Source organism: Oreochromis niloticus, linkage group LG3 (assembly GCF_001858045.2).
Source record: "Oreochromis niloticus isolate F11D_XX linkage group LG3, O_niloticus_UMD_NMBU, whole genome shotgun sequence".
NCBI classification, from domain to species: Eukaryota; Metazoa; Chordata; class Actinopteri; order Cichliformes; family Cichlidae; genus Oreochromis; species Oreochromis niloticus.
The window spans coordinates 18,176,918-18,204,059 of record NC_031967.2 but is presented as its reverse complement, the minus strand read 5'-3'; the positions used below and the strand labels follow the sequence as shown (position 1 = coordinate 18,204,059).

General features: G+C 42.2%; 3 protein-coding genes across 8 annotated transcripts in view; 1 reads left to right on the top strand and 2 right to left on the bottom strand.

The window, feature by feature from the left end:
• arap2 (ArfGAP with RhoGAP domain, ankyrin repeat and PH domain 2) overlaps positions 1-5,933 on the bottom strand; it is a 159,537-nt gene extending 153,604 nt beyond the window's left edge. The window contains exon 1 of one of the 4 annotated variants that reach the window (XM_019354343.2): positions 5,508-5,933. The gene's annotated coding sequence lies outside the window, so the exon portion shown is untranslated. Of the gene's footprint in view, positions 1-518; positions 697-1,566; positions 1,692-2,154; positions 2,454-5,507 lie in introns of those variants that run through there. The other 3 variants (XM_005454399.4, XM_005454400.4, XM_005454401.4) reach the window with 3 other exon arrangements.
• dthd1 (death domain containing 1) lies at positions 3,267-20,291 on the top strand. Of its 3 annotated transcripts, none has more exons than XM_013273884.3 (11): positions 3,267-3,667; positions 4,018-4,724; positions 6,799-7,294; positions 8,150-8,480; positions 9,970-10,149; positions 10,620-10,885; positions 12,552-12,707; positions 15,916-16,205; positions 18,607-18,860; positions 18,962-19,019; positions 19,147-20,291. In XM_013273884.3, the coding sequence occupies exons 2-11, from the start codon at positions 4,361-4,363 to the stop codon at positions 19,455-19,457; spliced, it is 2,706 nt and encodes a 901-aa protein (XP_013129338.1). In that variant the 5' UTR covers positions 3,267-3,667; positions 4,018-4,360; the 3' UTR covers positions 19,458-20,291. The 3 variants fall into 3 exon arrangements, with proteins under 3 accessions (XP_013129338.1, XP_013129339.1, XP_005454454.1); XM_013273885.3 differs by lacking the exon at positions 3,267-3,667 and having other exon boundaries at positions 3,740-4,155; positions 4,325-4,724; XM_005454397.4 differs by lacking the exon at positions 3,267-3,667 and having other exon boundaries at positions 3,741-4,155; positions 4,325-4,715.
• Positions 12,768-15,903, bottom strand: LOC112843437 (uncharacterized). Its single transcript, XM_025902083.1, has 7 exons — positions 15,648-15,903; positions 14,888-15,371; positions 14,654-14,798; positions 14,436-14,485; positions 14,216-14,341; positions 13,857-14,016; positions 12,768-13,774 (listed from the first exon to the last, which is right to left on the bottom strand). Exons 2-7 carry the CDS (start codon positions 15,004-15,006, stop codon positions 13,547-13,549), a joined length of 828 nt encoding a protein of 275 aa, XP_025757868.1. The 5' UTR covers positions 15,007-15,371; positions 15,648-15,903; the 3' UTR covers positions 12,768-13,546.
• Positions 20,292-27,142: the final 6,851 nt, after the last annotated feature.

The following is a 27,142-nucleotide window of genomic DNA, read 5'->3' as shown; positions in this document are numbered from 1 at the left end:
AATGTGGTCCATGAAGTGAGTTACAATGAATTTCTTATGATATTTCTCTACATATTGCTCACATTATTGTAGTAGTCAGATCCTCCTTTACGTATGCCGGGGTTTTTTGGGGCCAATGCATTAAACTCAAAATAAAAGCAAATGACGGCAACAAAAGAGGTAAAAATAACTGCACAGAAGCGTATAAAAAGAACCATTGCACAACTAAACAAAGCAAAGGGCCCTCTGTGAACCTCACCCTACATCTGACCTGGGTACACAAAAAACTTAACTAAAAGGTGCCCGTGGGAGTTTTTGATCTTTTGAGGGTGACACTGTACGCCTTAACAAGTGATAAAGGTGGCTAAATATATCTTTTTTAAAGTCACTGTGAGAATACTTATATGTAGCCAAAATAACACCAATCTGCACATCTGCAATACTCCTGGATGAAGCAGCAGGAAACAGCAAGAGCTATGAGGAAACACTGTACACCGTCACAGCCTGGCCCTATGGCACAGCCTTTACAGAGCACTTACCTCAACTGTGCTTAAGAATCCAGGCACCACAGCTCAAAGCCAACATATCATAACCCTTCTAATGCTGGGCTACTTTTAAGCGTCTGCATCCTGACACCAGCAAGTCTTAAGAGTGAAGAGACGATGAACTAAGTGGCAGAACTGGTCTCTCACTGCCAGTTCTCTATCTTACACACAAACACACACACACACACACACAGGAAGATACATCAACAATCTCTTGTCATGGCTACTTCTCCTCTTGAGTTGCAACCCCGCAGCGCATATGCAACCTGAAGTGTTACTTCTGCTTTTGAGTAAACAGGCTTTTATTTTGGGGGTGGGGGGTCACTGCATGTGTTTGTCATTTGTAAAACAAGACGCTGATGAAATTAACACAAACGGAAACTGATTCTCTTATCGCTTGAATCACCAGAGTGATATGAGTCTCTGGTGTGATATCAGCAGAGAAGATGCAGGCAGTGGCGCAGTCCACTGTTCCACAGTCCCACGTCAAATCTGACTGTATTAAGTCCTCATAACGGGGATCGATAGAGTCTATAGAGTAGCCCTTCTGAGGACTGCCTCAGCACCACGCAGGGATCTGTAGTGGCTCGCACTCTGTGAAGCTTGCCAGCACGTTTGACCTGACCTGCTCCACATCCACACACAAACTTCAACCTATAAAAAGGCACACACACACGCAGTTAAGCAAGCAAACATTATTACAGGCAGGATATGGGAGTTTTGATCCACAGCTGCTGCCCGGAGTGTGGAACGTTACATCAGGGTGTGCAGATCAATAGCAAAGGGCAAAAAAAAGGAGAAGTTCAGCTGACAGACAAACAGCACATGAAGCATGTGTGTAGACATAATAGAGTTAGACTTCTTTCCGGGGGGGGGGTCCGTCTACAAAATAAATGGCTGCCAACACAAGACAGCTGTATGTCTGTGTGGGTGTGTGTGTCACCCACAAGCCAGCACCTTCACCCACACCACAGGTATGGTTATGCAGTGCAGGCAGTGAGTCAGAGAGGATGCACGCCCATGCATGCACACACAAACCTACCTCATGTATGCGCACATCCTCTCAGCCAGCCCACTTTGAACAAAGTCCAAATCATCGTCCAAACCCTTCCTGGTTTCACGGAGAAAATACCCGCAAACTTTTACCACGTTTTAACCAGCCTCTGCTGTCACCAGCGGTGTGTTTCTTTTTGTTTTTTCAGTAGAAGAAGATAAATCACTAGCATGATGTAACACTCAGCTGTCCGTATTAAGAGCCGGGCTTTCACCGGAGGCTCGCACGTGTGACTACGTGCTCGTTTTTTGCGTGTCGACACTTTCAGGACTTTTTCGGACACACACACAAAGTGCGTTACACACCACTACGACACATCGCAACACACGGCAGGTCAGGTCTGAGCGAGGCTGCTTCAGGTCGCCTTCTCGTTACACGCAGTGCAACACATATAAATCTGTACTCACACTTCCTGTGGGGGCGCATTAAAAACTAAAACGGACTTTATTTATTTATTTACTTATTATTTATTTTCAGTTCGGTTCCCACGTTTTGGGGTTTTTATTTTATTTTCTAACCGTAAACGCAACACTACACTAACCGCTCTGTTTTACAAAGGGGAGGAAAGCTGCTCACCTTAGCGCACCGGCTGCGTCCGTTTTCTCTCATATTAGCGCCTCTCTGAGTCTCTGTTGACTCCTTTTCTTTTTCTTTTCTTTTTCTTTCTTTCTTGGTTTTACACACTCGACTGTTTCCGACTGTTGAGCGCAACTCCACGCCCATTTCAGGAGTTCAGTGCCAACAAGCAGTGACCTTCCCTCCGCTCAGACCGCTCGTAAAACTGAACACCGCAGGCTCCGATCGTGTTAATGATCGGCTGGCTGCTCTCTGCTTATTATTAAACTCTCACCGAGTTTTTCATTTTTCTTTTTTTTTTAAGAAGTTGAAACTGAGACACATAAAAAAAATAAAATAAATAGGAAGAATATATGGATAACAAAGTGGAGGCACTGTTGTATTTGTTGGGAAGACTTGCATGTCCCGGCTTGATACCGGAGCCCCGGGATATGCATTCAACACAGGCAGGAATGCAAGCTGGCTGCCAACACGTTCACTTAAAACAGCATCGATGATAAAAAATAATAATAATAACGAAGCTCCGGCTTATTTTCATTCAAGTATAAAAGCTACAAGAAAACATAATTAATGATGGAAATTAGAAAATCCCTTATAAGATAAAGTTACAAAAATAACTAAATATATTTACTTTCACTTTGTTTGGGTTTTTTTGTTGTTGTTTTGTTGTTGTTTTGTTTTTTTACAATTTTAAGATTTTGTGTGTTGTGTAAATATAGTATAAATATTTTGTCATGGCGGTTTTTAATTTTTGTTAACTAAATATATAAAGGTCATATAACCCTTGACCCTAACAAAAAAACATGGGCGTATGACAATTTATATCATTTAATCTTTTTATTAACTTTTTATAATTAAAAAAAAAAATAGCTCGTCCCCACGCTAATTTAGAATTATAAAGCTTTTATTTAATTTTCTGAAAAAAATTCTAATTTTCGTTTTCATGTTTTCCTTTGTTTTTTCATAAATTCTGGGCTTTTTATTTATTTATTTAAAGTAATAAAGATCTTAATAGGAGGGAAATGTGTGCAGTGTGTGGCATCGGCCACATGATGGCGACACAGTGCTACAGTACTGCGGCCTGCCTCTGAGGACGCCTGATCCGGCAACAGCTCTAAACAGCACGATGAATAATAGTCATTTATTATTAGTAACATCTATTATAGAGTGACGTGAAAATCAAAATTTAAACATGCTAATTCCATTAAATGCTTTCACGTCAAAGACTTGGGATGTTAGGTTAAGAGGTGATTCCTGTCCAGGACGTATCCCGTGATTTCTTTTGTGAGATTGGGACTGAATGCATGCTGAGAGCAATGCCATTGAACATTATAGCCGTACAAGACCAAAGGACTTTGATAGGACTCGTTTATTTAATGTTAAGATGATTAGACTTGAAACAGCACTGAATGCCAATCCATTCTTACAGTGATGCTGGGTATTCTTTTAATTCCAAATAAGGATCAAGAAACTTGTTTTAATACTGAAGTCAAAGGGCTTGGACTGTAACATCGTAAGTTCCACACAGGAAACCCACAAAATGACACTGGTTGTGTTTGCCTCCGCCTTTTTCTCCTATAAATAGTTTAGGTGCTGCCCAACATGCTATGCCTTTGTAGCAATGCTTGTGGCGTTAGGAAAACAAATGATTTATGAATGTGAATGCATTCAAACCAACAGGGGAGAACTCCAGGAACTTCCTGCTGTGCTTTTGAATGATTCCCGGCTTCGCGTGACGTTTTTTTAACTGGCCGGATATGCAAGCTTTGAAATGAGTGGCAGGAGACCGTCAGATGTGCGATGCACAGAGCTCTCTGCCTTCCTGTGAATCTCCTCTTTTGTCTCTCCCTTCCACGCCTCCAGGGGTCGCCTTGGCAACATGTTTTACTGCTGGCAGCCAGATAAATGCAGCCTTGGCGCCTGTAAACTGGGATAGCCGGACACAGTAACTCTCACTGCCAAGGACACAGCAACCCAGCAGGACTTCGAACATAAAAGGAGGTACACAAGAACTGAAATCCTCTTTTAATCAGTATTTGATGCTTATCAGCTGAATTGTGTAAAAGCAGGGAAAAGATTTTGCCAAATGCAAGATGGACTGAAAAAGAAAAAGGCCAGAAGAAAAGCCTGAGCAGATACTTCTGACTCTCAGCTTTTTTGCATTTTGCAGTCCAGCGTGGATACGAATCTGCATGCGAATAAACTCATGGAAGGACAAAAGCCTCCTGACTGCACAAGCGAGGACAGACTCCTCATCGCGTTGGCTGAAACTGTTCAGGAGCTTGAAGGTGTCCGATGCTGCGGAGATCATCACGATGCAGCAGCGGGTGGGAGGATGGACGAAGGAGAAGATGAGAGGGAGGATGAAAGAAGACGAAGGAGTAAAGAGCAGCAGGAGAGAGACTGCAAAAAGAGAGCTCTGGGAGTGCTGAGGGAAGTCAGTGTTTTTCATTCATGCAGACTCAGAGCATGGAAACAAGCCCTCAGACAATGTTCCTCCACGCTCAGCAGCTCTCCACCAGGGGGTGGAGCTCAGCAGCATCCAGCTACGACAGGCAGAGGTGGCAAAAGTACAGACGTTCTTTACTTAAGTTAAAGTACAGATACCTGTATTTAAAAATACTCTAATAAAAGTTGAAGTACTGATTCAACATTGTTACTCTAGTAAAAGTAAAAAACTACAGCCTGAGAAATATACTCAAAGTAAGAAAGTAAAAAGTAGCTCATTGGAGGACGTGTCTACTAACCTTTCGTGTACAGAGGCAACTAAACCTTGTACTATATTAATATAACAATAACACAATATTAGTGTACAAGAATACAAATAATATTCCAATGTGTAGTTTTAATGAATGTACTCAGCTTGAATCTGTTATCTAGGACACAAGCAGTGACGGAAAATTTAAATAATTAACTATTTTCTGTTGCTAAACAGTACACTGAGAACAGTCAGGGTGAAAGTGCGATTTAGCAGGTGGAGGAGCACTACGATCCTTGTAGTGGATCAGCATAGGGAAAAGAATCACAACTCACAATAATCTCTAATACGAGCGTCAGTAGATTTTCTTAGTGTACTTTTCTTAGTGCGATCAGCTGACCTGCTGCTTGCTTCCCAGCTGTCACATATCACCGATACTATACTGTCTATACTTTATATACAGTTGGTATAAAGTTGGAATTCAGTGAATGAATCTAAGCATCATCTGCGTAAATGCAAATTCATCTCTGCAACACTTGATGTAACCTAAATCTGACTACGACCATCATTTATCAAAACACATCATATACAGATTCAATTCAAATTATGACATCATACATCAGGAGTTTATCAAACACCACTGAACTGTCCTTACCTTTAAATCTACTCTCTCTTCTTCTTCTCCTGTCCTGTCTTTCGGATCTTCCTCCATCTCTGTGAAGTTAGCTCTCACTCTTTTATCTCCCTGTGAAGTACAGCAGCTGGAGCTTTAGCTCACAGACGTACTGTACGACAAACATGCACACATGTTTCCTGATGTTTGTTGAGCTGATAGAAAAACTGTATTTGACCTGCCACTTAAAATAGCACTCTCTGCATGCTTCCTCCTTTTCTGTAGCGCTAGCTAGATGCTGAAGTACCACAACCACAACTAACAGATACTTTCAGTCCTTCCCGCCCACTTTAACCCCTGAAATAAACACTATAGATCAACTTATAGATAAACCAAAAGTAATGAGTCTGCTTTGAAAGTGTAAGAAGAGAAAGTGCCGACATTTGTCTAAACATGTAGGGAGTAAAAGTACAGATACCTGAAAATAAAAAAAAGTTACTTCTCATCTCTGACAACAAAATAAACTTAAAATAGAAAATGAAATTTAAAAAAATTAAATTGTTGAATTCTCAGAGTACAATTATTTATTTTCATTTATTAAATTTCACTCTCAAAGTTGCACACCTCCACCCTCATATCCCCCTCAAGTTCTCCAGGCTCTGTGAAGGTTCTTTCAAAGAGTTTATTTGGACACTGGGTCCTTTTTTTATATACTATTTTTCAGTCCAGTCCTTGTACCTGACCATTTTCAGAGGAAAGAACAAACCTATGAACCATTAAAGTAAAGATAGCACCTACTGCCAGATGAACCAGCGTTGTGTCTACACATAACAGAAAACCTGTCAATCTTTAGGCACTTTGTTACTAGTAGATTGTTGCAGCAACACATAATTTGATTTAAAAAGTCCCATCAGATTTTTATCCAACATGTAATACAATCTGGAAAGCATCTGATTGGCAGCAGGTTCATTTTTCAGCATGACAATGATCCCAAACACACTGCCAATGCTGAAAAAATATACCTGGATAGAAAAACACACAGTGGAGCACTATCAGTCATGGATTGGCCTCCCCAGAGCCCGGACATCAACATTATTGAAGCAGTGTGGGATCATCTTAACAGAGAAAAAAAGGTAGAAACATCCAAAGAAGAGCTTTGAATGTCCTTCAAGAAGTCTGGAGAACTATTCCTGAAGACTACTTAATGAAATGACAAGAAAGCTTGCATACTTTCTCATGTCAGCTGTCCTGAAGGAAATCAGTGATGGGTGTGCAAATGTAAAAAAGTGCAACTAATTTAAAAACTCAAGTAAAAGTTTAATTTCTTTTTCAGAGGATACAGAATGCAGGCCCTGTTCGAGCTCCGTCAGCGACATTTTCCTGAGTGTTGGAGAGGACATAGAGAAGATAATCGACAAAATAAGCTCCATCATTATCAAGCTGGATGCAGCGATTCACCAGTTATCTGTAGATAAGGCCTCCATCGAGGGTGAAGCACGTCAAGAATCCAGAGACACAGACACTTTAGTGCAACCTGAAGACGTTAAGAATCACCTAAACTCCCCTGATCGACTCGAGTCTGACTCAGGTCACGAACGGGTGATTGAGGACGGAGCTCATCGAAGGCTTACAGAGGCATCGGCAGACACTGAACAAACACTGGACTCAAATTTCAGCGGTTCTTACTGTGACAACGGGGCAGAGTCACATGTCAAAGCTCAAGCAAAAGACATTCTGGAGGAATCCTTTCACTCTGAGACTGAGTTACTGGAGGAGACTGAAAAGGAAGATGTGAGCGCAAAGAGAAAAAGAAAATGGATTACCGTAGGGTAAGCTGACTAAATCATCACAGCTCACCATACTTAACCTGTTAACACATAAGGTCTTGGTTCCCTTTAGGTCTTCTAAGGTATTTATGTTTAACCCACACTTCCTGTCAGTGTAATATGCAACATCTTGCATGTTTGTGGTCTCTTGCTTAAAGCTCTATGATGTTTGCATTCAGTTTTGTGTTTTTTTGATGAGGCTATTCAATCATAATGAAATCGAAAGTTCTTCTGCGTCAGTTTACACACGTTTCATGCACAGTGTGAGGTAGCACATCATTTTCCATTTGTTGGAAACAAAGAAAGTAGTTAATACTTTCTCCTACTTGCTGACGACATACTGACAACATCAGTAAACCGCACGTCTAAAAAAAAGATGTTGAGCATTTTGTTCTGTGCCCTCTGTTGGGATGGCTTGCAAGTCTGGACATGATTTCCTTCCCCTCATTTCTCCTGCTCACTGATACGGGACAAACTCTCTGCAGTGCTTTATCACAAGTCGCACACATTTTTGACCTCCTGGCCTCCACACAGCCAGCTGTTTCGCACAGTTCACTGTCAGGCCACTGCACACATACATCTAAAAGCCAAACAAATCAAGAACATTAAGATCAGAGGGAGAGGCTAAGTCTGGAAAGAGCTGATATGGAAAGTGCATGCTCCGGCATTTCAGCAAGTCTTAATATGTTTGCACTTAAAAAAAAAATCAAGATAATAATATTTCTACTTAAAAGCATTAAGAGCAAATGCAAGCATGCAAAAAAAAGAAAAAAAAGAAACAAACAGTCAAACTTTATTTAAATCATGAGTCGTTTTTCTAAAGATATGCATTTATGTGTTTTTAAAAACATCATTTAGGCTCACTGGTCAGCTGGAGGGCAGCCATTCTGATGTACCAGACGCATGCTTTATCAGAGCGCCGGCAGGTGCAGCTAAAGTCCTGAGGTGTGAGGTTGCTGACGCCCTGAGCTGCCTGATGGTGACTGGCTCAGAGGAGTTGCTTAGCAGAGTGATCCGGGTCAAAGTTGAACATGGAGCAGCCTTTAATTTTCCCGTTACTGTGGTTGTGCCTTTCCAAGCACGCCATCGCAGCAGCTACAGAGATGTCGCTGTGAAGATAATAGATGAGGACAAGAGGGTCAGCTACATCGCTCCCATAGCAACAGAGGGCGTGTATGGAGGACAAAGGGTAAGGTTTTCCCTTACTTACAAATATTTGTTCAAATATTGATCAAATAACATAATTTTCTCCTACGTAATGCTTATTTTATGTTATTTTACTTTATTTTATGGAAGCTTAATATAAGCTTACGCTGTATATTGAACCTTTTTCTTTAAAAAATTCCAGAATAACATTAGTTGGAAAAAAAGTCTTCTATAAAGTGTTCATGGATGCATGTATATAAAGAACTAAACTATGGAACAATGAAAAACAGAAGAGGCTCTAACACAGAGCCTTGTGGTACACCGCTATTTTTGGGACATTTTAACCCACATCCAAACTGTTATATTTTAGTTAAATAAACATAATTTCTCAAATCAGCCTTTAGCTACAGCAGTCCTAAAAATACTTTAGTGATCTTGCACTGAAAAAATGGTTTCTGAAATAAAACAGTATTCCCAGTGTTTCTGCATATCTTTGGTTAAGAACAAATACGAGTACGTGAGTTAAAATAACAAACTGAATTCGTGTTGTTTAAAGAACATGTCAGCACAGCTTAGGTTTCCAAAGTTGTATCTGAATAAACCACAAGAACCCTTGTACAGATGTTTATTTTGTTTTTAAAGCACAGCAACACATTTGGAGACAACCAAACACATCATATCTGCATAAACACCTCATACCATCGGTGGAGCACGGTGGTGGAGGGGTGATGACTTAGGTTTGTTTTGCAGCCGCAGGACCTCGACAACATGCACGTATTGAGTAAAGCATGAACCCCTCTGTATACCAAAGTACTCTAGAGTCAAATCTAAGGCTGTCTGTCTGACAGCTGAAGCTTGGCTGAAACTGGGTCGTGCAACAGGACAGCGATGCCAAGCAAAGCAGCAAATCTACAACAGAATGGCTGAAAAAGAAAAGAATAAAGCTGCTGCAATGACCTAGTTAAAGACCAGATCTCAACCTGACTTAAATGCTGTGGTGAGAGCTGTACACAAATAAACCTGCCCACAAACCACAACGAACTGAAGCGAGGTTAGAAAGAAGAGTAGGCGAAAATTGCTCCACAGCGATGTGAGAGACTAATACATACAGAAGTTAGTTCTGCTAAATGTGGTACTCTAAGCTATTGAAACATTCGGTGTACTTACTGTAGATTTTCATGCACTGTTTCCTATATTTGGCTTAGTTTTTGTTAAAGAAATAATGACATGGTATAATAAGTCATGCTTTTGTTTATCTGTGGTTATAATTACATCATTTTAGGACTTGCCAAGTTTTTGTTGTATTATAACTCGATGTGTAAAATCTTTGAAATGAAAGAGGGTGGCTGTATCTTACATGAGTGCAACAAAGTAACAATTGTAACTCCTGTAATTGTACTTATTCTTAACCTAAAACACATAGAAACACTGAGAATAGTGTTTTCTTTCAAAAACGTGCTCATTGGTGAAAGATTGTTCAAAGGTTTTGCCCGTAACAAATTTAAACCATGGTTTCTTTCTGTCTTTGTCAGGGCTCATTTGCAGAGGTGAAGGTGTACTCGGTGGGTCTTTTTGCAGTGGTTTCCTGTTTAAAACAAGAAAACTACACCATTCCCAGGAAGGGGTTGTCACTAAAACTCCCCATGGACCCTCGAGTTTGTCTGAACTATCTCCCAGGATCCTTTACTGCACCTGTAATAGCGCAAACCACGGTATGACAATACCCTGGTCATTACCCCTTTTTTCTCCTACTTTACTTTCAGTAGAAGTAAAGAAAGAGTTGCAGAAGTGAGGTCTGGTTGGCATTGAGAGATAGGAAGAGCTTCTTGGGACGAAGCCTTTGAAATGATTCCAAAACTCAGATGGAAATAGAGAGGAGAAATGATGAAGTAACAGAAAGCTTGCTTCTGATTTGCAGACGTAAGGTTTCACAGATGCTTGCTGTGAGGCACAGACAGCTGTGGCCGATTTCTCAATTGACTCCTGAGACCAAACACTGGTGTATGAGCTTCACTGCAGCAGTTTGTTCCTTGATCTTACGTCAAATCCGCCACCTCCCTCTCTGTACAGCTCTCTTTTGATAGAACAACAGAAAAAAAATAGACAAATTCTCATATCAAACAGCTTTTGTCTAAACTGCTGTCTAAATCACGCAGAACAGCTGTTTCCTTGTTTGTTTCAGATCCAGCCGCTAGACGCCGTGCTCCTGGCTTCTGTCAAGTCCAGAAATTACGCCTATCATTCGGTGGTGTCTACCAGCCTGCTGCTCTACCTCACCCACCCGACCTCGAGGCCCCTGAGAAGACCCCTCACGGTCACACTTCCATGTCCCCCAAATCCTGCAAAAAAGAAAGCAACAAGGGGACAAACGGAGAAGCAACAAGACCAACAAAGTCAACCTGTCAGGGATTCTCCCCCATGGGATCATTCACCTTCCCACAGACTGAGGTGACACAGATGTCCTTGAACTAAAACATATTATATATGTGTCACAGCATCATATAAATTGACTATGTGCACGAGAAAATGCTAACATCCTGGTTTGAGGCCGGATGTGGGGTTGTACATTTCCGGTAGCTTTACTTTGCGGTAAATCGCTACTGCAAAGATATACTCCAAAATCATGTCCAAAACTCGAAAACGGAAAGATTGCATTAAGTTCCAAAGAGCAGAAGGTGGGAACACTCACCACTGTTGTGTCACAAAAAATCTAATGATAGATTTTGACGTTTAACCACTTAAGCCCCACGCCCCCGATACTGGGGCCAAAAAGGAGGAGATCACTTTAATCGGTTATAACGATTATATATATAAGTCCAGACATGTGTGGTATCCACAGAAACCTCATAATCTCAGCTAAAATGTCATATAAACCATTTCTACAACCACCAAACACACCGAAAATAAGCCGCAATTAAACGAGCAGTTACGTAAATGCGCAGAAGTCCGCTAAACAAACAAAACCGAACCAGAAATTCTTCAGACTTCATGTAACCGGTTAAAGATAGGCTGGTTAGCTCCCAGAGCTATCACTGACTCCACACACCAAGTTTCACCACGATCAGACCAAAATTCACTGAATTAGCCGCAAAAGAAGACCACAAAAACACACAGCGGCGCAAATGCGCTAAGACAGAAATTGGCTTACCGTCCCGATTTCCTCCATTATTTTCGCCGGTAGCCGGTAACCACGTGATTGACGTTTAAAGAGTTTAGATCAATCGGTTGTTTGCATCACTCAACACAAGCAGAACTGCATCACTGCAGCATAAGACACATCGTCCACATTCAGAAGCACATCTCTGTATAGTGACTGGTCTTATTCTTTAAACAGGCAAATGTTCAGCATTCAAACTACAGATGAACAACAGTCACAGATGTTTCCCGTTATGTCCACACCTACACAGCATGTTAACAAACCGTGAAAAAAGCCACACAAAAAATGAACGATTGCTGGTGAGTGTTTCTATACATTAGTATGTATGAAGGGTATGTTGTGACTTACCTTCTAAATTACAGTGGTCCCTCATTATAACGTGGTTCACCTTTCACCTCGCTGTTTTGCGGATTTTTTAATGCAAGTTTTCATGCTTATTTTTACGTCACATTGTGTCCTGCGTCCTGATCGCTGCAGACGATCTCCTCCGTGACGTCTCTCCTGTACAGTACAGAATCGCTGCATCGATTGCTAGCAGTGTGACTCTGAAGTGCAGTACTGGATGTCCACGATGTCCACGCATCAAAAAATAAGATTGGCTACTTGATTTCACCTATCGCTGGGTATTTTTAGAACATAACACCCGCAATAAACGAGGGACAGCTGAGAAATATAGCATTTGAATCCCTTTTCTCTTTTGCTCTGAGGCCTGGGGGCAAAATATCGACAAGTCCATGAACATCATTTACAGATATATTGCGTAAATGCCCAAGACATCTATAGAAATGTAAATCGCCGCTTGATTCATTCATTTGCTTAACTTGTTTTGGACCTTAAACAAGGCGCGAATAGGACACCGGAAACAAAGCTCCACACAGGAGTTTTTGCACCGGAAGTAGCATATGCTAACGTGCACATAGTCAATAGGGATCTTAAAAGGTTTTGTTTCTATGTCAGATTCATCGACACCTCTGTGAAATCCAAGGAAATGTCCAATGAGTCGCTGGTTGTTCTGGGCTCAAGGGACAAACAGTGGTGTGTCATGGATAAAGTCACCGTCAGGAGCCCGCAGAAGGGACTGGTGTCCTTTGACCTGATGGAGAACTTTGACAGGTTTGTACCACCACGTTTTCTCCTCTTACAATAATGACACCTGCGAATGGAAATAGGCAGTTTAACTTTATTTAAATAGACAACAAAGTTGATTGTAGTGCAGGACAGCAAGGAAGTAAATAACATACATGAAAACACGTCCGCCATCGACTATATATAAAACAGATAGATGCACCTTCTGGGACTGGAAAATGAAGCCAATGAGTAAGTGTCTTAACCCTGAACTGGCTTTAATGGGCACCAAGGCATGACACCTCTGACTGCATAAAGGCTTCCAGTCCTATTGAGGTCTGTGAGCTTCTTGTCTGTACCCATGTACACATTTTCCTGTTGAGTTTATGAGATCAGCCACTTGTTTTGAATAAAACGTGAATTTTGTTGTGTTTGAGTTATTCAGTGTCAGAAAGGAGGATTATCTAGAATAGGCTCATTGGCTGATGATTTGTGATTGGCAAGTCAATAGCCAATGGGTGTGCAGTTTCAGTAGTGGTGACATCAACCATTGTCCATCTTCTGTATACAGTCTACAATGCACACAGGTAGATACACGTTTAATATGTATACATATTTTTTTTAAAGCCGGTAGGGAGGTGTTTGAGTTGTTGTTGGAAACAAAAAATGATAAATGGGATCTGCAGAGTGAGCAGTGATTATTATTTGATATGAAGCAGAGAGGAGACAGTGTGCTAGGTAATTATTAGAAATGCACTTTAAGCTCTGAAGCCAGCTGTGTGGAGGTAAAACCAAATGTAAGATGGTTTCGGTCATGTTGGAGGGATAAGCAACGATTTGAGGTTGCACGAGCAAGTTTGAGCCTATTCGTTAAGAGTTCCGGTAGATTAGCATCTCTGTGACAGCGGCTGACTCAGCTGATGTGTTGTCGTACTCTCCAGCCGAACCACATCACTGCACAAAGAGCAATGTGAGGCAGGAGCATCCAAAGCAGAGCCACGGACAGAGCAGATACCCACAGAGCGAAACTTGTCGGCGGGGCGCTCATTTGCAGCATCGTTTCTTTCGAAGCCAAGGCCGATTTGTCCTGTTTGTCCATCCAGCAAAATAAAAACCTGAAAAATAAAATACTGTGTTCAAAAGCAGGCTCCTAACAGCATTCTCCAAGATTTCAAGCAAACGGTGATCATTTCTTACTATATCTCCCCTTGCATGTGCCTTTCTGCCAAACTCAATAAGCCACTGTAGTTTATTCGAAGGCCTGAACGTTTTCAGCCTGATGTCGTCAGCTCTAATGTGCAGTTTCAGAATTCGCTGGCGCTTCGAACAACACAGGAAGATGTAATAAATCCTGCACCTAAACGCAGAAGGGCAAGAGTTCACACGCTAGAGCTACCTGAAGTGAAACCTTTCGTATTAGTCAAAAGCGTGGACACGTCCAAACGTGGGAAATTAAACTGTGAACAGAACAAATGACATTTGAAAATGACTGCAAAAAGAAACAAGGCAGTGCCGTCTTTAAGGAAATCTAACACATGAAACATGTCGTTTTGTACCTTTTTTCTGAGATGGCAGGCTTTGACTCCAGGTTTGTTGGATTATCAGGGGAACCGAGATCTCCCTGTAAAACCTTAAAATAGTAAATTTCTCTCAGTCTTGTCACGTCAAGGAGACTGTTGAGACTGGAAACATGTGGAAGTCTATTAAAAAAACATATAAATTTGTCCCATTTATGTATATGTAAGCAGCACAAAGTGAGGAACAGTTTTCCCGAACCTCTCAGTGAAGTGCAGATGTTTCAGTTTTTGTTTTACCGCAGACTTAACCTGCAAGATATGAAGGAGCGCATAATTAGAATAAAGTAAAAATCTATTTGATTTGGCAGTACATTTAACTAAAAATAGGATCAGTGGTGTTTAAAGCTCTCTTGGACTCTACTAGAGTAGCTATGCATGCAGATTCTTATTAGAAAAGGACTTAAAGGGCTTTCTTACAGCATGTTTTTGACATCTGTTGCCCACGAGGTTGATGAGAGTGTGTGACAGGCCCAGCAGGTTATGAGCTTTCCTCACAGCCAGGTCAACAGTGGCTGTAATCAGAAGCCCCCCAACCATGTAGATGGCGTAGAAAACAGTCCCCCTGACCACAGTGACAGTAAGAGACACAGGATCAAGGAACAGGACTCTACTACACTTGGACAAAGCCCTCTAAAACTCATAAATCCTTACTTGTGAACACTCAGCGCCGGTGGAAACATGATGAGGTTTAAATTGTGCAGCCGTGCAGGAAAAACTTTGCAGCTGTGGGACCCCTGCAGCAGAAATACATTTATAATACATAATGGCATTTTTGTGCAGCACACAGCACATTCAGAGATGCCCTTCTGCACACCTTGGTTGTAATGGGTGGTTATTCGATGTTACTGTTGCCTTATTGTCGACTCAAAGCAGTCTTGTCATTGTCCGCTGACCTCTGTCATCAACAAGGCTTTTTCTCCCACATTTTTTGTCTTTTTCAACAACCCAGATGTTTCTTTAATTCGCTTTACTTACACGGCAGCGAACGCAAGCAACAATCCTCGAGTTAATTTGGTTCAGTGAGGTTAGGTTGCACGAACTTCCAGAGCGATTAACATTTCCTCTGCTTCAAACAGGAGAAAACAAATTATTTCCTCACTCACCGCTTCATGTATTCTCAACATCACGTCCATGTCTTCAGTCCCAGCATTAAAAAAAATACAAATACAAGATAAAGATAAATGCTACACTACGCTACAACAAACCAGACTTACAGAAAGCTTTTACTTTACATAAGGGGCTTAAAGCAAGGCCGCATGGATAAGGGGGGGGTGGGTGCAGCTACATGCTTTAGATTCCAGGCTTTAACATGTCAGAGCATACGCACATGAACAGCATGGCAAGACTAAAGTGTTAAGAAACCCCTAAAGACATTATAAAGAAGGAGAAAATTAAGTCTTACTCTAGTCACCTGTTTAAAAGAATAGGCCCAGCTGTGATAACGTTGGATTCTCATTTCCATCCTGAGTTATAATTCTCTTCTTTCTTATCTAAAGCAGCTTCTTCAGGGGAGAAAAAAATGTGTGCAGTAGGTTTTCATGAATTCTCCATTCTGTCTTAAGTCTATTACATCTGTATTCCCGCCTGCGATAAAAGAGTCTTTTCCCTATTCGGCGGCAACCTAATCTTTCCCCAGAGCTAGACTTCTTAACGTGTCCTCCGTCTGCTTCTCCGCTCAGACTGCTCGTGGTTCGTCTCCTCTCCCCGCTGCGCCCTTGTCACCTCACCTGCCTGGCTGAGGAGCTGGAGGAGTCGGTCTGCTGTCACGCCGTCACTGTCGTCCTCCTGCGAAGCCGAGACGAGCCTCGCGCCCTCCTGGTGGCCGTTGTGCCCAGCAGAGACCTCAGCTGGGAGCTGCACAGGCTGCGAGCTCAGGGCTACAGCGACCTGGTGGAGACCTCGTCGGAGATCTCGATGCGTGAGGCAGATCAGCTTCTCCTGCGTTTCACCGGCAACATCACCTGCACAGGTAAAGTGTGAAGCTGGCTCACTGGCTTCTCCTACAGAAGCTTCAAATGATCATAACCTGACCAAAAAAACCCCCAAAACACAAGAGAATCTTCATCTTTTTATACATTTATGCTTCTCACAGGTCTAATGTTGGCTTTTCATCAAGGATTGGGTCATCATTTATCTAATTCAATGGTTTCTATCAGTGAATCTGAGAAAATGATCAGCTTTATCTATCATAGTGAACACTGTGAACATCATACATGCTTAATGTGTTCGTTTTTTTTGTTTATTTGTTATAATCTATAAATAATCCTGATGTTCAACTTTTAGCTCCGTGAGCCTCAAACACAGCTGCTCGCTCTTGTGTTGTCGCCGTCTAGTCATTGTCCTTATTAAAAGAGGCCTGTTTACTTTGGCTGGACGCGCGTGACACTGAAAAAGGCCTCCATTTAAAAGTGCAAATCCTTGTACGCTATTATTATTGTTGGGTTAGCCGGAGCACTGCACATCTAGTGCCGTAAAAAAGAAAGATATACTGGGAAATGTGAAACAGTTGCTGCAGCACCAGGTCTAAACCGGTTTAGCCTCCATCCCCTGGTCACCACATAAGACAGTAACCACATAATAAAGTGGATGAATGATATGTTTGTACAGCCAGCCGGCTGAATGCTTCAACAGTACAATACTCTAATGTTTCCTCTTTTGTTTCCCACGGTACACTACAGCAGACAGTATAAAAGATGGGCTGTTTAGAAGCCTCCAGACGAGTGTTTACGCCATCGCCGTCTTGGTGTGTTGAAACTGGACGAGATAGATGGATCACTCGATGTTAAACACACGTTTACTTACTGGCTTTAAAACATTTTAAAAATCTATAGTTAAAATCTATAGATATAGTAGACTGTATACAAAAGATGGCCTTGCGGTGTGTATTTGATATTTTGAAACTGGATGAGACAAACAAAAGGTGGATCTTATCAACGCTACGTGCTCATACTGTAGAATCTTGTAAATGTCAGTCATGAGATAGGCCCGCCCCAAAGTATACCCTGCTCCGTCCTAGCTTTTAACTTTCCCATGATGCATTGAGTATTTCTTTTTAAGTCATTTTCTCACTAACTCTGCATTGAATCATCACTTGTTATTAATCTCTGTCTCTCTTCCACAGCATGTCCTTCATCCTGTTTTCCTTCTCTCACCCCAACCGGTCGCAGCAGATGGCCCCGCCCCTCCCTGAGCCTGGTTCTGCCGGAGGTTTCTTCCTGTTAAAAGGGAGTTTTTCCTTCCCACTGTCGCCAAAGTGCTTGCTCATAGGGGGTCATATGATTGTTGGGTTTCTGTCTGTATGTATTATTGTAGGGTCTACCTTACAATATAAAGTGCCTTGAGGCAACTGTTGTTGTGATTTGGCGCTGTATAAATAAATTTGATTTAAATTTAATAAAATTGAATATTTAAATCTACTTTCGGCTGCTGTCATGCTACGAGGGGGTCGCCACAGCGGGTAGATCTCCATGTTTGATTTGGCAGGTTTATGGCAGACGCCCTTCTTGACACAACCCCAAAGGAAAATTTTGGTTTACTTTATAAAATTAAAATCATGTTCCGTTCGATAACACCTGAAACTAGTTACTGAGGCCATAGTTTCATTAAAGTGTTTAATAAGGTCATAGTGAAAGGCCATTTTCCCATAAACTTTCCCCATTTTAACCAAAATTTGCAAAATGGAATCATTGTTATGAAGTAAAATAACCTGACTGAAGGCAAGTCTGAGGGTTGTTTTCCCATAGACTTCTACAGCACTGAGAATCCTTTTGAAAGCAGGAGCAGCAGTTTAATGAACTTCACTTTTAAGAACATCTTTTACACTGTCTTTATACACCACAGCCCTAACTTGCTCCATGGCTTTGCTTGATAAAACTGTCTTTCTTCTGGCTAATGTTGGCTAGCATTAGCTTACCTACTAACACAAATCAGTTGCTACCTAACATAGCAAATAGTGAGGGGCCAAGCTAAGGTAACGCTGTTGCTTTTAAAATATCATCTGAACCCATCTGAACTCAGATTTAGTTTCTATTTTTATGTGAGGTTTGTTTTGAAGTCCGAGTTGCACTGGGAGCTCATTTGTTGGCTGTCTGGTCCTTTTCTAAGCTAGCCTGAGTTGGAGTTGCTTGTTATATAGATGTGTCAGGGGACAAAGGAGAGGCACGGAGGAAAACCAAGTGCTTTACAAAATCACTTCAGAGGCTGTAAAGGTCCAACAAGTTTGCAAACTGGCAGTAAACAAGTTTAATACAGGAAAAATGTTACAAACATAACCTAGAAAATTCAGTTAGCATCAAATTCAGTTAGAAAAGCACTTTCATATAATTGCATCATGCCTCTTTTTAAATGTGTGCATATTTATTTTTCTGCAGCCGCTGCTCAAACCAACAAAAATGAAGCCACGCATGAGCGCATCACCTTCCACAGCCAGAGGAAGAATCACCTCTTAGTGCATCTGACAGAGGTGGACCCATTTGGAAACTACAGCTCTCCTCACTACAAGGGCACAGCCATATTTTATAAGGTCACCAGAGGTCAGCTGGAGTGGCGGGATGACAAAGCTGTCCTGAAGGACACAAAGCTTCTGGGAGATCCCGTCTGTAAGCTGTCTCTGACTTTACCCAAGGTAAAGGTCTGACTTCACCCGCTCCCCCCCAAAAAAGTTAAACATTAAGCTTCATGTAAAAGACTTAAAACAGTAACATTCTTTTATTTATGTCATTTTAGAAAGTGAGAAACCTTACTCGGCCCATTACAGCCCAGGTGAAGTTATGTGAGGACACAGGTGGGTGAAATTCTGCCCTCTTGTTCCACGATCCATTCATTGTCTCTTTGCCACACTCTTTAATGCTGTCTCAGCTCCAGATACTAAAAAAATGCATCATTTATCCATCACCTGCACATCCAACCAGGTTCCCTCTCAGACTCTCTTCTTCTCTGGCTGTCCGAGGAGCTCTCAGAGGAGGAAACGGCCCTGCTGGCGCTTTCCCTGCGACTCTGCCGCAGCACCGCTCAGCTGGTGAGGATCCGAGCCGGGAGCGGCGGCCTCTCTTCCCGTGCCTTCACCATCCTGGCCATGTGGAGGAGAGGGCTGCCCGCCGTCCCGAACCAACCCAAGGCCTCTCTGCTCGCTCGCTACTTGGCCAAGATCGGCAGGCCGGATCTGGCCAGAGAACTGCTGCTGAGGCAGGCTGCAGCTGCCAGGCAGGAGTCACAGAATTAAGGAGGCCCAGAAAGGAGCGCTTACACTGACTTTTAAGTGCCGCTTTTGAGCCAAGCCGCTGGGTTGCAGTGCTGCGTTTGATCCACACGAGGTCAGCATCACACAAGGAGAGTCAGCGCTCTTCTCTGGGCTTGCAACCCCACCTTTTGTTTTGTTAGTTTTCTTAGAGATAAAGTCTAACATTGAAAAACTGGGGAGATTTTAAAAAATGAACTGCAGTACAGATGAGCAAATGTTTTAACCCAGCTCTGATATTACTGTTGTGACTCCTTGCAGGGTTCAGACCTCTAAGCTTTGGAGCATTTATATGCATGTTGTTATAACGATTTACAGTCTTACCTCACAATGCAGTTTATAACGCAGTAAAAGCTGCAAAGTTTGAATGCAGACGAGCACAGAGCACATCTGTGGCTACCAGATTATTTTTTTTATCAGCTAGACTCGTCGCTGGTTTTCTGTCCGTCTCTGGGTTTTCTCAGTCTTCTTTTTAAACTCTTGGCAGCCCTAATCTGTGACAGAGCCTTCACTTTCTCACTTTATTTGGTAGTTTGTCACCACCGCTGGCAGGGAGGTGATTTAGCGGACCAGTCAGCCGCCTCTCCCCTCTGCGTAAACAAACAACGACACAGAGCTGTGACCTCCTTTCGTCTGCTCCTGACACCGAGTCATCTTTGAGACGTGAGCGAGTCGGATAATGACTGAGTCATAAAAGGTGTTTTCTTTGTTATGAGGATACTAAAATAGATTTCTGTTTGCAGTATGAGCTGGATGAATCCAGGACAGCATTATGAATTTGTGTCCATTGTGAATGTGATATTAAAACAAATCCTCTCATCGTGTGTACTTTCTTAAATTAAGGAATTTGAGGAATTGGGAAAAATACAATGACCTGACATCCATTCAGCAGCTTTTCTACTTTACAATTCAGTGGAGTTTCACATTCACGTGGAAGTGACTGCTCCTTAAATCTCACCGCTTGAATGGCTGCTGTTTGTAAGCAAGCCGCAGCTAGCCTCTTAGGTTTTTAAATTCCTGCCACGTAAAAAGGGGGTTTGGGAGTAAGTACATCGTTTACGGTGTGTTTAGGTGCACAGGTAAAGTCTGCCTCTGCACTTAAAGCCTTTTTTGTCCTGGATGCTAAGGATTTAAGCTAACGCTAGCACACCCAGCACATTCTTCAGCGACTGCATGAAGTTTGCGTCACAGTTACTGCAGACAGTGTGGCTCCAGGCAGCTTCAAAGGTAAAAACAGACTGGGCTAAATTTGCAGATCATGCTACTAAAACCAGGAGTAAGCAGCTTAATCCTGCAGTACACACTGAACGATTAGAAGATGCTAACTTTATAACTTTTAGTCGTTGTGGAGGTGGATCCACACATTTGATTTTCACAGATTCTTTTTAAGCTGGATGCCCTTCCTGATGCAAACCTCCCAGAGTCTCAAAGCACAGATCTTTCATGTTTTAGGTGATTGGACCCAACGGCGCCACCCAGGGATCTACGCTTTTACTGAGTTCTAGTTTTAAAATCATTTTTAAGTAACTTTTCAAAAGCAAGCATTAGGTTAACTAACATCTTATTTAAAGGACTGTCTATTTTGTCTGATCAATGGAGGCTCCACCTCCAGCATCTCGGTGCAGATATCACAGGATGCTGTCACAGGTCGAGTGGAGTCCATTCCTTGATGGCTATTTTGACTACTATTTTCTACTAAAACACAAGTCTTATTCACCCAGTCACACACACAGTGATCTTATCTATACCTAAGCACTTCTAACATTCATACGCTCACTCTCCGATTGATGCATCTGAGGCAACACAGTGTTCAGTATCTTGGCATGGACAGGAGGATCTGGGGACTTTCCACCTGGCAGATGACCCACTTAAGCTGCAGCCGCCCTACGCCCACACCGTCACTACACTTTGCCACCGGTTGTGGTTGTGGATGACAACTGATTCTAAATTCTTTGAACTAAATAATGTCACCGTGAGACTCTAAAAGCGGTGCAAATTTCAAACAGCACTAGCCACCACAGGAAATTCAGCGTGAGAAAAACAAAGTGTCTAAAAACCCCGACAGAAGATCTGCAGATAACTCTACAATCTGAAAGAAACGCCTATATTTGATGTAGCAGAGGCGATCTGGTTATTGGCTTAATGGGATTAAACAATCAAAGACAGCTTTTCAGGACAAGAACCGGACACCAATCGTGAGTTGGGAACGTTTGCCTCAGAAATCGTTCAGCTTGCAGTCAGCGATTCTCCTATAAATTCTGCATATCAAAGAGCGCTCGGAGCATACGTGACGCCATCTGTCCGAGTGCTTCAGCTGAACCGAAGGCGGACCTTGCGACAGGATAATAATGCCGGGCAAACACATCATTCTCAGTAGGCTCCGTCTTTTTAAAGACATTCAGAGGGTTTTTTCTCCCTTTCTGTTTCATCTATCTTCAGAGCCTCGTACTCCAGCTGTGTGACATTCTGCAGGCCCTGAGCTGGAGCAGAGAGGTAATGAGATGCCATGTGTCCAGGTGGGGGGTAGGGGACACCCCGCGAAGACAGAGAACACCACCCGCCGCTTCAAATAGGAGAGACGCTTAATGAAGTATGAAATAGTAACAGGTGGAGCTGATAGATCGCACGAGGCGATCCCCCCTTTGCTCCTTCTCTGCCATTCGCTGGCAAAAGCGGCCTCCTCTCTCCGCTAACCTTTTCTCTTCCCTTTATTTGCCGCCCTCCTATTCTGCTCTTCCTCAGCTCCATCTGTGGATGGAAATATTGTTCACACGATTCCTTTTCAACCCCTCCGCGCTCCATCTCGGCTATCATCTCCTTCTTCCTTCCTTCTTTCCTTCCAGTGTGACTGTAAAGGACACGTGTGGCATCACTGGAGGGAGAGTTTTGTGCTTCGACTGTGCGTGGCAGAGGGGGGCATCATTAGTGTGGCACGGGGCCATCACACACACACACTGAGGGCGCCACTAGAGGTAAATGTCACAGAGGGGGCTCCCACGGTGCCAGGAAATCGTTTCCTCTCTCATTTTATCTCGTCTGTCCCCCCTTTTACATTATTGAAAAGGCCACACAGCAATGCACTCTGGGAAGTTGGTTGTCGTCCAGTTGGGGGGGTTGGTCGGGTGGGTACAGAGAGCTGATGAAGTAAGGAATTCCTGCCGAGCGCCAGCATAAAGAGATTCTGATTAAAACCTCATCTGTTTCATCATTTCATTTCATCAGCCTCCTCTTCGTTTTCAGCTCTCCTCGCCTTTTTTTTTTTTTTTTATTTGGCAGGAATCCTCGCCGCCTCGATCAATCGCTGCTCTCGCACTTCTAGCTGTCAAGGTAAAACAGTCTGATGCGACCGAGATGCAGAGATGCAGTCATGAATGAGCATATGCACTGTCACAGCTCGTCCTGAGAGTTATCAGAGCGCAGCGTTCACATCTGGAGCGCCCAAAAAAATCACTTCTTTTCTTTTTATATATATATATGAAAAAAAAAACCAGATTATTTTTTGTTAAATTAGCTGTTTACGACAAAGTAGAGAAATATGAAGCCCATTAGTTACACAAATCTAGCTGTTAGTTCCATAAATGAGCTCTAAGGCTGGTTTAATTACCCAGCCTCTTATTTACTCATATAAACAAACATAATTTATTCTTTATGAAAGAACAGGCCACAAACAGTGCTGTGGAAAACTATTTTTCCTCATCTTGAGTTTTTTTTTGCATATTTGTCACACTTACATGTTTCAGATCATTAAATACGTTTTTATATTAGACAAAGATAAAGACGAAGAAATACAAAATGCAGTTTTTAAATCATGATTTCATTTAAAAGAATAAAATCATAAAACATTTGTGATCACTGGCACCCAGTCTTTCACATGACTGTGGAGGGGTTTTGTCCCACTCTTCTGTGCAGAATTGTTGTAATTCAGGTATATTGGAGGGGTTTGAGCATTAACGAAGTGCAGACTTAGTTTACTCCAACCATCAGTTCAGGGCATGAACTGATGATCGGAGGTTCTCCTTCAGGATTGTCCGATATAGAACAAAATTCATGGTTACAGCAAATCCTCGTGAAGCAGCAAAGCAGCCCCAGACCATCACACTACCACCACCATGTTTGACTGTAGGTGTGATGTTCTTTTTATGAAATGCTGTGTTACTTTTACACAGATGTAACGGGACTCAAACCTACCAAAAGGTTCACTTTTGTGTCGTTAGTGCACAGAAATTTCCCCAAAAGTCTCTGAGATCATTGAGATGTTTTTTGGTGAATGTGAGACGAGCCTTTGAGTTCTTTTTGGTCACCAGTGGTTTTCTCCTTGTTCTCTCTCATGGATGCCATTTTTGCCCAGGCTCTTTATTATTGATGAATCATGAACTCTGACCTTAACTGAGACACGTGAGGCCTGCAGATCTTTAGATCCTGCTCTGGTTAGATCATGGCAACTAATTCTCTTACACTTTTTTTCACATCTTATCCTTTTCTATATGTCATCCACCTGGATGCTAAAGTTATAGGCCATTTTGAATGACAGGTGACTGTAGCCAGCTGGTATCTGCTAGACCTGGAGTCACTAAGCTGGACCTCTGGGACATATTTGTGCTGTTGGTGGTTTTTTTGGAGCTATTCAGCTGAGTTATCTGACCGATATTACGGCTCCCTGTGCACTACAGAAAATGCAAAAAGTTTGCACTTCAGTTTCATTCTAGTGTTTTATTAGTCAGTTATTTATCAGTATAAAGCACTGAGTATTGATTAACTGAGCCTGCATTTCAGACATACAGTTTGTAGCAGCAGCTTGCTAAGCAAGCTTTCTAATGTTAGCTGGGAGAACAGCATGCAACCCTTTTTGCCAAATATGGCAACTCCTGGTTCCAAAAAGGCAGCATGGTGACAGCTGAACAACTAACTCTCATACTTAAAAAAAGGGCTAAATAAAGCTAATAGGTGACAATGGCTACACCCACCTTTTATACTGTTTATTTTTATCATAAAGCCACAACCAGGATCAGTATAAAGGATGGACGTCATTTGTTGGTTTCTGAAGTCTTGAGGTGTGTCTTCACAGCTACCGCAATCTGACCGCCTTCTGTTAAGTGCAGGTTAAACAACACACTTCAGCATTGGCTTCGTTTGTCCAGACCGCTTGCAACATGCATGCTTAATACGGTCTATGGTCAATGGCAATGCTACAGTTAGTGTGGACGCTAGATAAATGTTCACAGGGCCTGCCCTCAGTTTACTCGAACAAGTCTGCTGCTGATGTCATGACTAGGCTCTGCTAGCTAAGTAGCTAAGCCAGCAGAAGTTACATTATTCAAGTTTCCTCCCCCACAGTTCAGGTTAGAGTAGCAGCACTGAGTTATCTAGCATTAGCATTTAGTTGTTATTATCACTCACCACCATTTTTTTCCTGTCTCGGTTCACCCTCAGAAGGATAACTCCTCTTTATTTTTTCTTAAGTGGCTTTTTCTCTCTAACAGAATCATGCACGCCACTTGCAAAGGGACTGTTGGGTGGGGTCCCGTTAGGAAGGTTACATTTCTCAAACTGTTACTACAAACTTTGTACACTGCCCGTCCTGTTGAGTACAGATTGTCGGCCTTGGCTTGAGGCCTCAAGCTCAAGTTCCCTTTTCAAACAGCACCTCTGTCTATGGCTACACACAGCAGCTGGCTATCTTTTAATTTTGATTTAATCAAGTGCAAAACTCTCAGTGTAAAAACTGCACGTGGTTTTACGAGGGCAAATGCAACACATTGTTTCTTGGGTGAGTAGGAACTTCCTCTTCTCAGTATTGTTGCCGACAGGCAGCAGTTCAAAACCACAGAAAAATAACCTAAAAAAACAGTTTAGCACCAATCTGGAGGATCTGAGTTTTACATATGCAGAAGTACGTTGAAGGTCATGATTCTACAAAAAGCTAAAGGTACATCTCTTCGTGAGAATGAAAATTCTGTCACAAAAAAACAACTAGAAGCTCATTATTTGTACTTTTCCCATAAATTAAAAAAAGATTACCAAAAAAAATGTAATAAATAAAACCAGGATAGTTCCTATCACTTAATGCTGTGTCTATGGTGACAAAACAGGGTCCTTTCAATTATTAAAAATTATGCCAACGGATGAAAAACAAGATTATTTTGTTATTTAAACCGATTATATTTTATTAATGACTTCATGCTGCATATCTATAGTGAAAAAAAATCTGCCACATCTGGATAAAATTCATTTTATGTCTGAAAATATTCACTTTGTAATGACATCATACCCTTTGACAAGGAGGGCAAAAAAGGCCAGTGGGTACATGTGCAGGAGGTTTAAAAAAGGAAAATCCAGTTTTAAATCAGCCTAGACATAAATTTCATCATGTGCTCTAGAAAATACTCGAGTTGAAGCGCCCAAAGGTCCAGTGGGTGATCCGGGTCGCTGTGCCGTGCTGAACCCAGTGATGTTTGAAAAATGGAGACAGCTCCTGTGTGGCTGCCCGCTCACACAAAAACAAGGGTGGATCAAATCTCTGGGGTGATTCTCTGACTCACAGCTTGGCCCTGACTCTATCCCTCTGTGTGTAAATGTGTGTGTGCAAGTGAGGAAGTAAGAGAGAGAGAGCGAGACCTCGCAGGTGTTCTGCTCTCTGGCCCGTGACAAACTCTTCATTTGTCCCTCGTTTCAGTGGCAGACAGGGCAGCCAGGCCGGACAACCGTCACCCGAGAGGGTCCACGTTACCGCTGCAAGGAGGGCCTGTGGTCATGATGAGGGATGTATTAAAAGTGGCATGACGTTGTTGTACATGTGAAAATCAGAGAATTTCAGCTCTCTGTTTTAGTTTTTCTGATGCACAACTTTGGTGTTTTGACTCTCACTCCTCTCCTAGCATGAAGCTGTGTTAACAGTTAGCTGGAGCAGAACTTATAGAGCCAGGTTTTTCTATTTGTCAGGGGCTATATGGGTTTAAGGGAAGTTTAAGCCTCTATTAGTCCTCTCTCTGTCCATTTATTCAGTGGCACGAGAAGGAAACCGATCACAGCATCTGTGGATATGACGGTCAGGTCTACTCTGTAGCTGTTTTGCTAGCAAATGCTGGAGTTATGCTAGAAACTTCTGTTCGTCCTTGTCTGTTTTCTTGTCTTGTGTTTTGCTGTGTTTGGTCCTCTCAGACAGACAAAAGATACTATCTAACTAAAATATCAGTTAATCTTTCAAAGAGGGCCGGTGAAGGCATCGGCGTAACTTTGTGCTGAACATTGGGGGGGTCAAGATCTCTGTCTAAATAAATAAATAAATCTGGGTAAATTCCCAGATGATTAAACATGCAACTATTTTGCTGGTAATAACTGAAATGAATAAAGAAAATCAACAGCCTATTTATGCAAGATAATTCATAATTTTATTGGGGGGGTTATATTGGTTGGATCTGATTATTGGGGGGGCATAACCCCCCTAACCCCCCTGGAAATTACACCCCTGGGTGAAGGCTAATGGTGTTTCAGAAGAATACAAGGTGAGAGATGACCAGTCTTGGTTGTTACTGTAGTAACATAAAATATTTCAATAATGCAGTAATGGTCTGTATTTAAGTAATTACATTACAGTTACAATTATGTTGTTCTTGTGCTACACAGGCTCTTCAGTTATCTCTATGCCAGGCAGTAGGGATGGAAATTGAGAA

Excerpts from the sequence above, each read along its gene's own strand:
- dthd1 (XM_013273884.3), top strand. The coding sequence starts at position 4,361 with ATGGAAGGACAAAAGCCTCCTGACTGCACAAGCGAGGACAGACTCCTC. Across the intron at positions 8,481-9,969 it reads GCGTGTATGGAGGACAAAGG|GGCTCATTTGCAGAGGTGAA; the intron begins GTAAGGTTTTCC and ends TGTCTTTGTCAG. Across the intron at positions 19,020-19,146 it reads GAAGTTATGTGAGGACACAG|GTTCCCTCTCAGACTCTCTT; the intron begins GTGGGTGAAATT and ends ACATCCAACCAG.
- LOC112843437 (XM_025902083.1), bottom strand. The coding sequence starts at position 15,006 with ATGCCATTATGTATTATAAATGTATTTCTGCTGCAGGGGTCCCACAGC. Across the intron at positions 14,342-14,435 it reads CATCTGCACTTCACTGAGAG|TCTCAACAGTCTCCTTGACG; the intron begins GTTCGGGAAAAC and ends ACATGTTTCCAG. Across the intron at positions 13,775-13,856 it reads CACATGCAAGGGGAGATATA|GTTTTTATTTTGCTGGATGG; the intron begins GTAAGAAATGAT and ends TTTATTTTTCAG.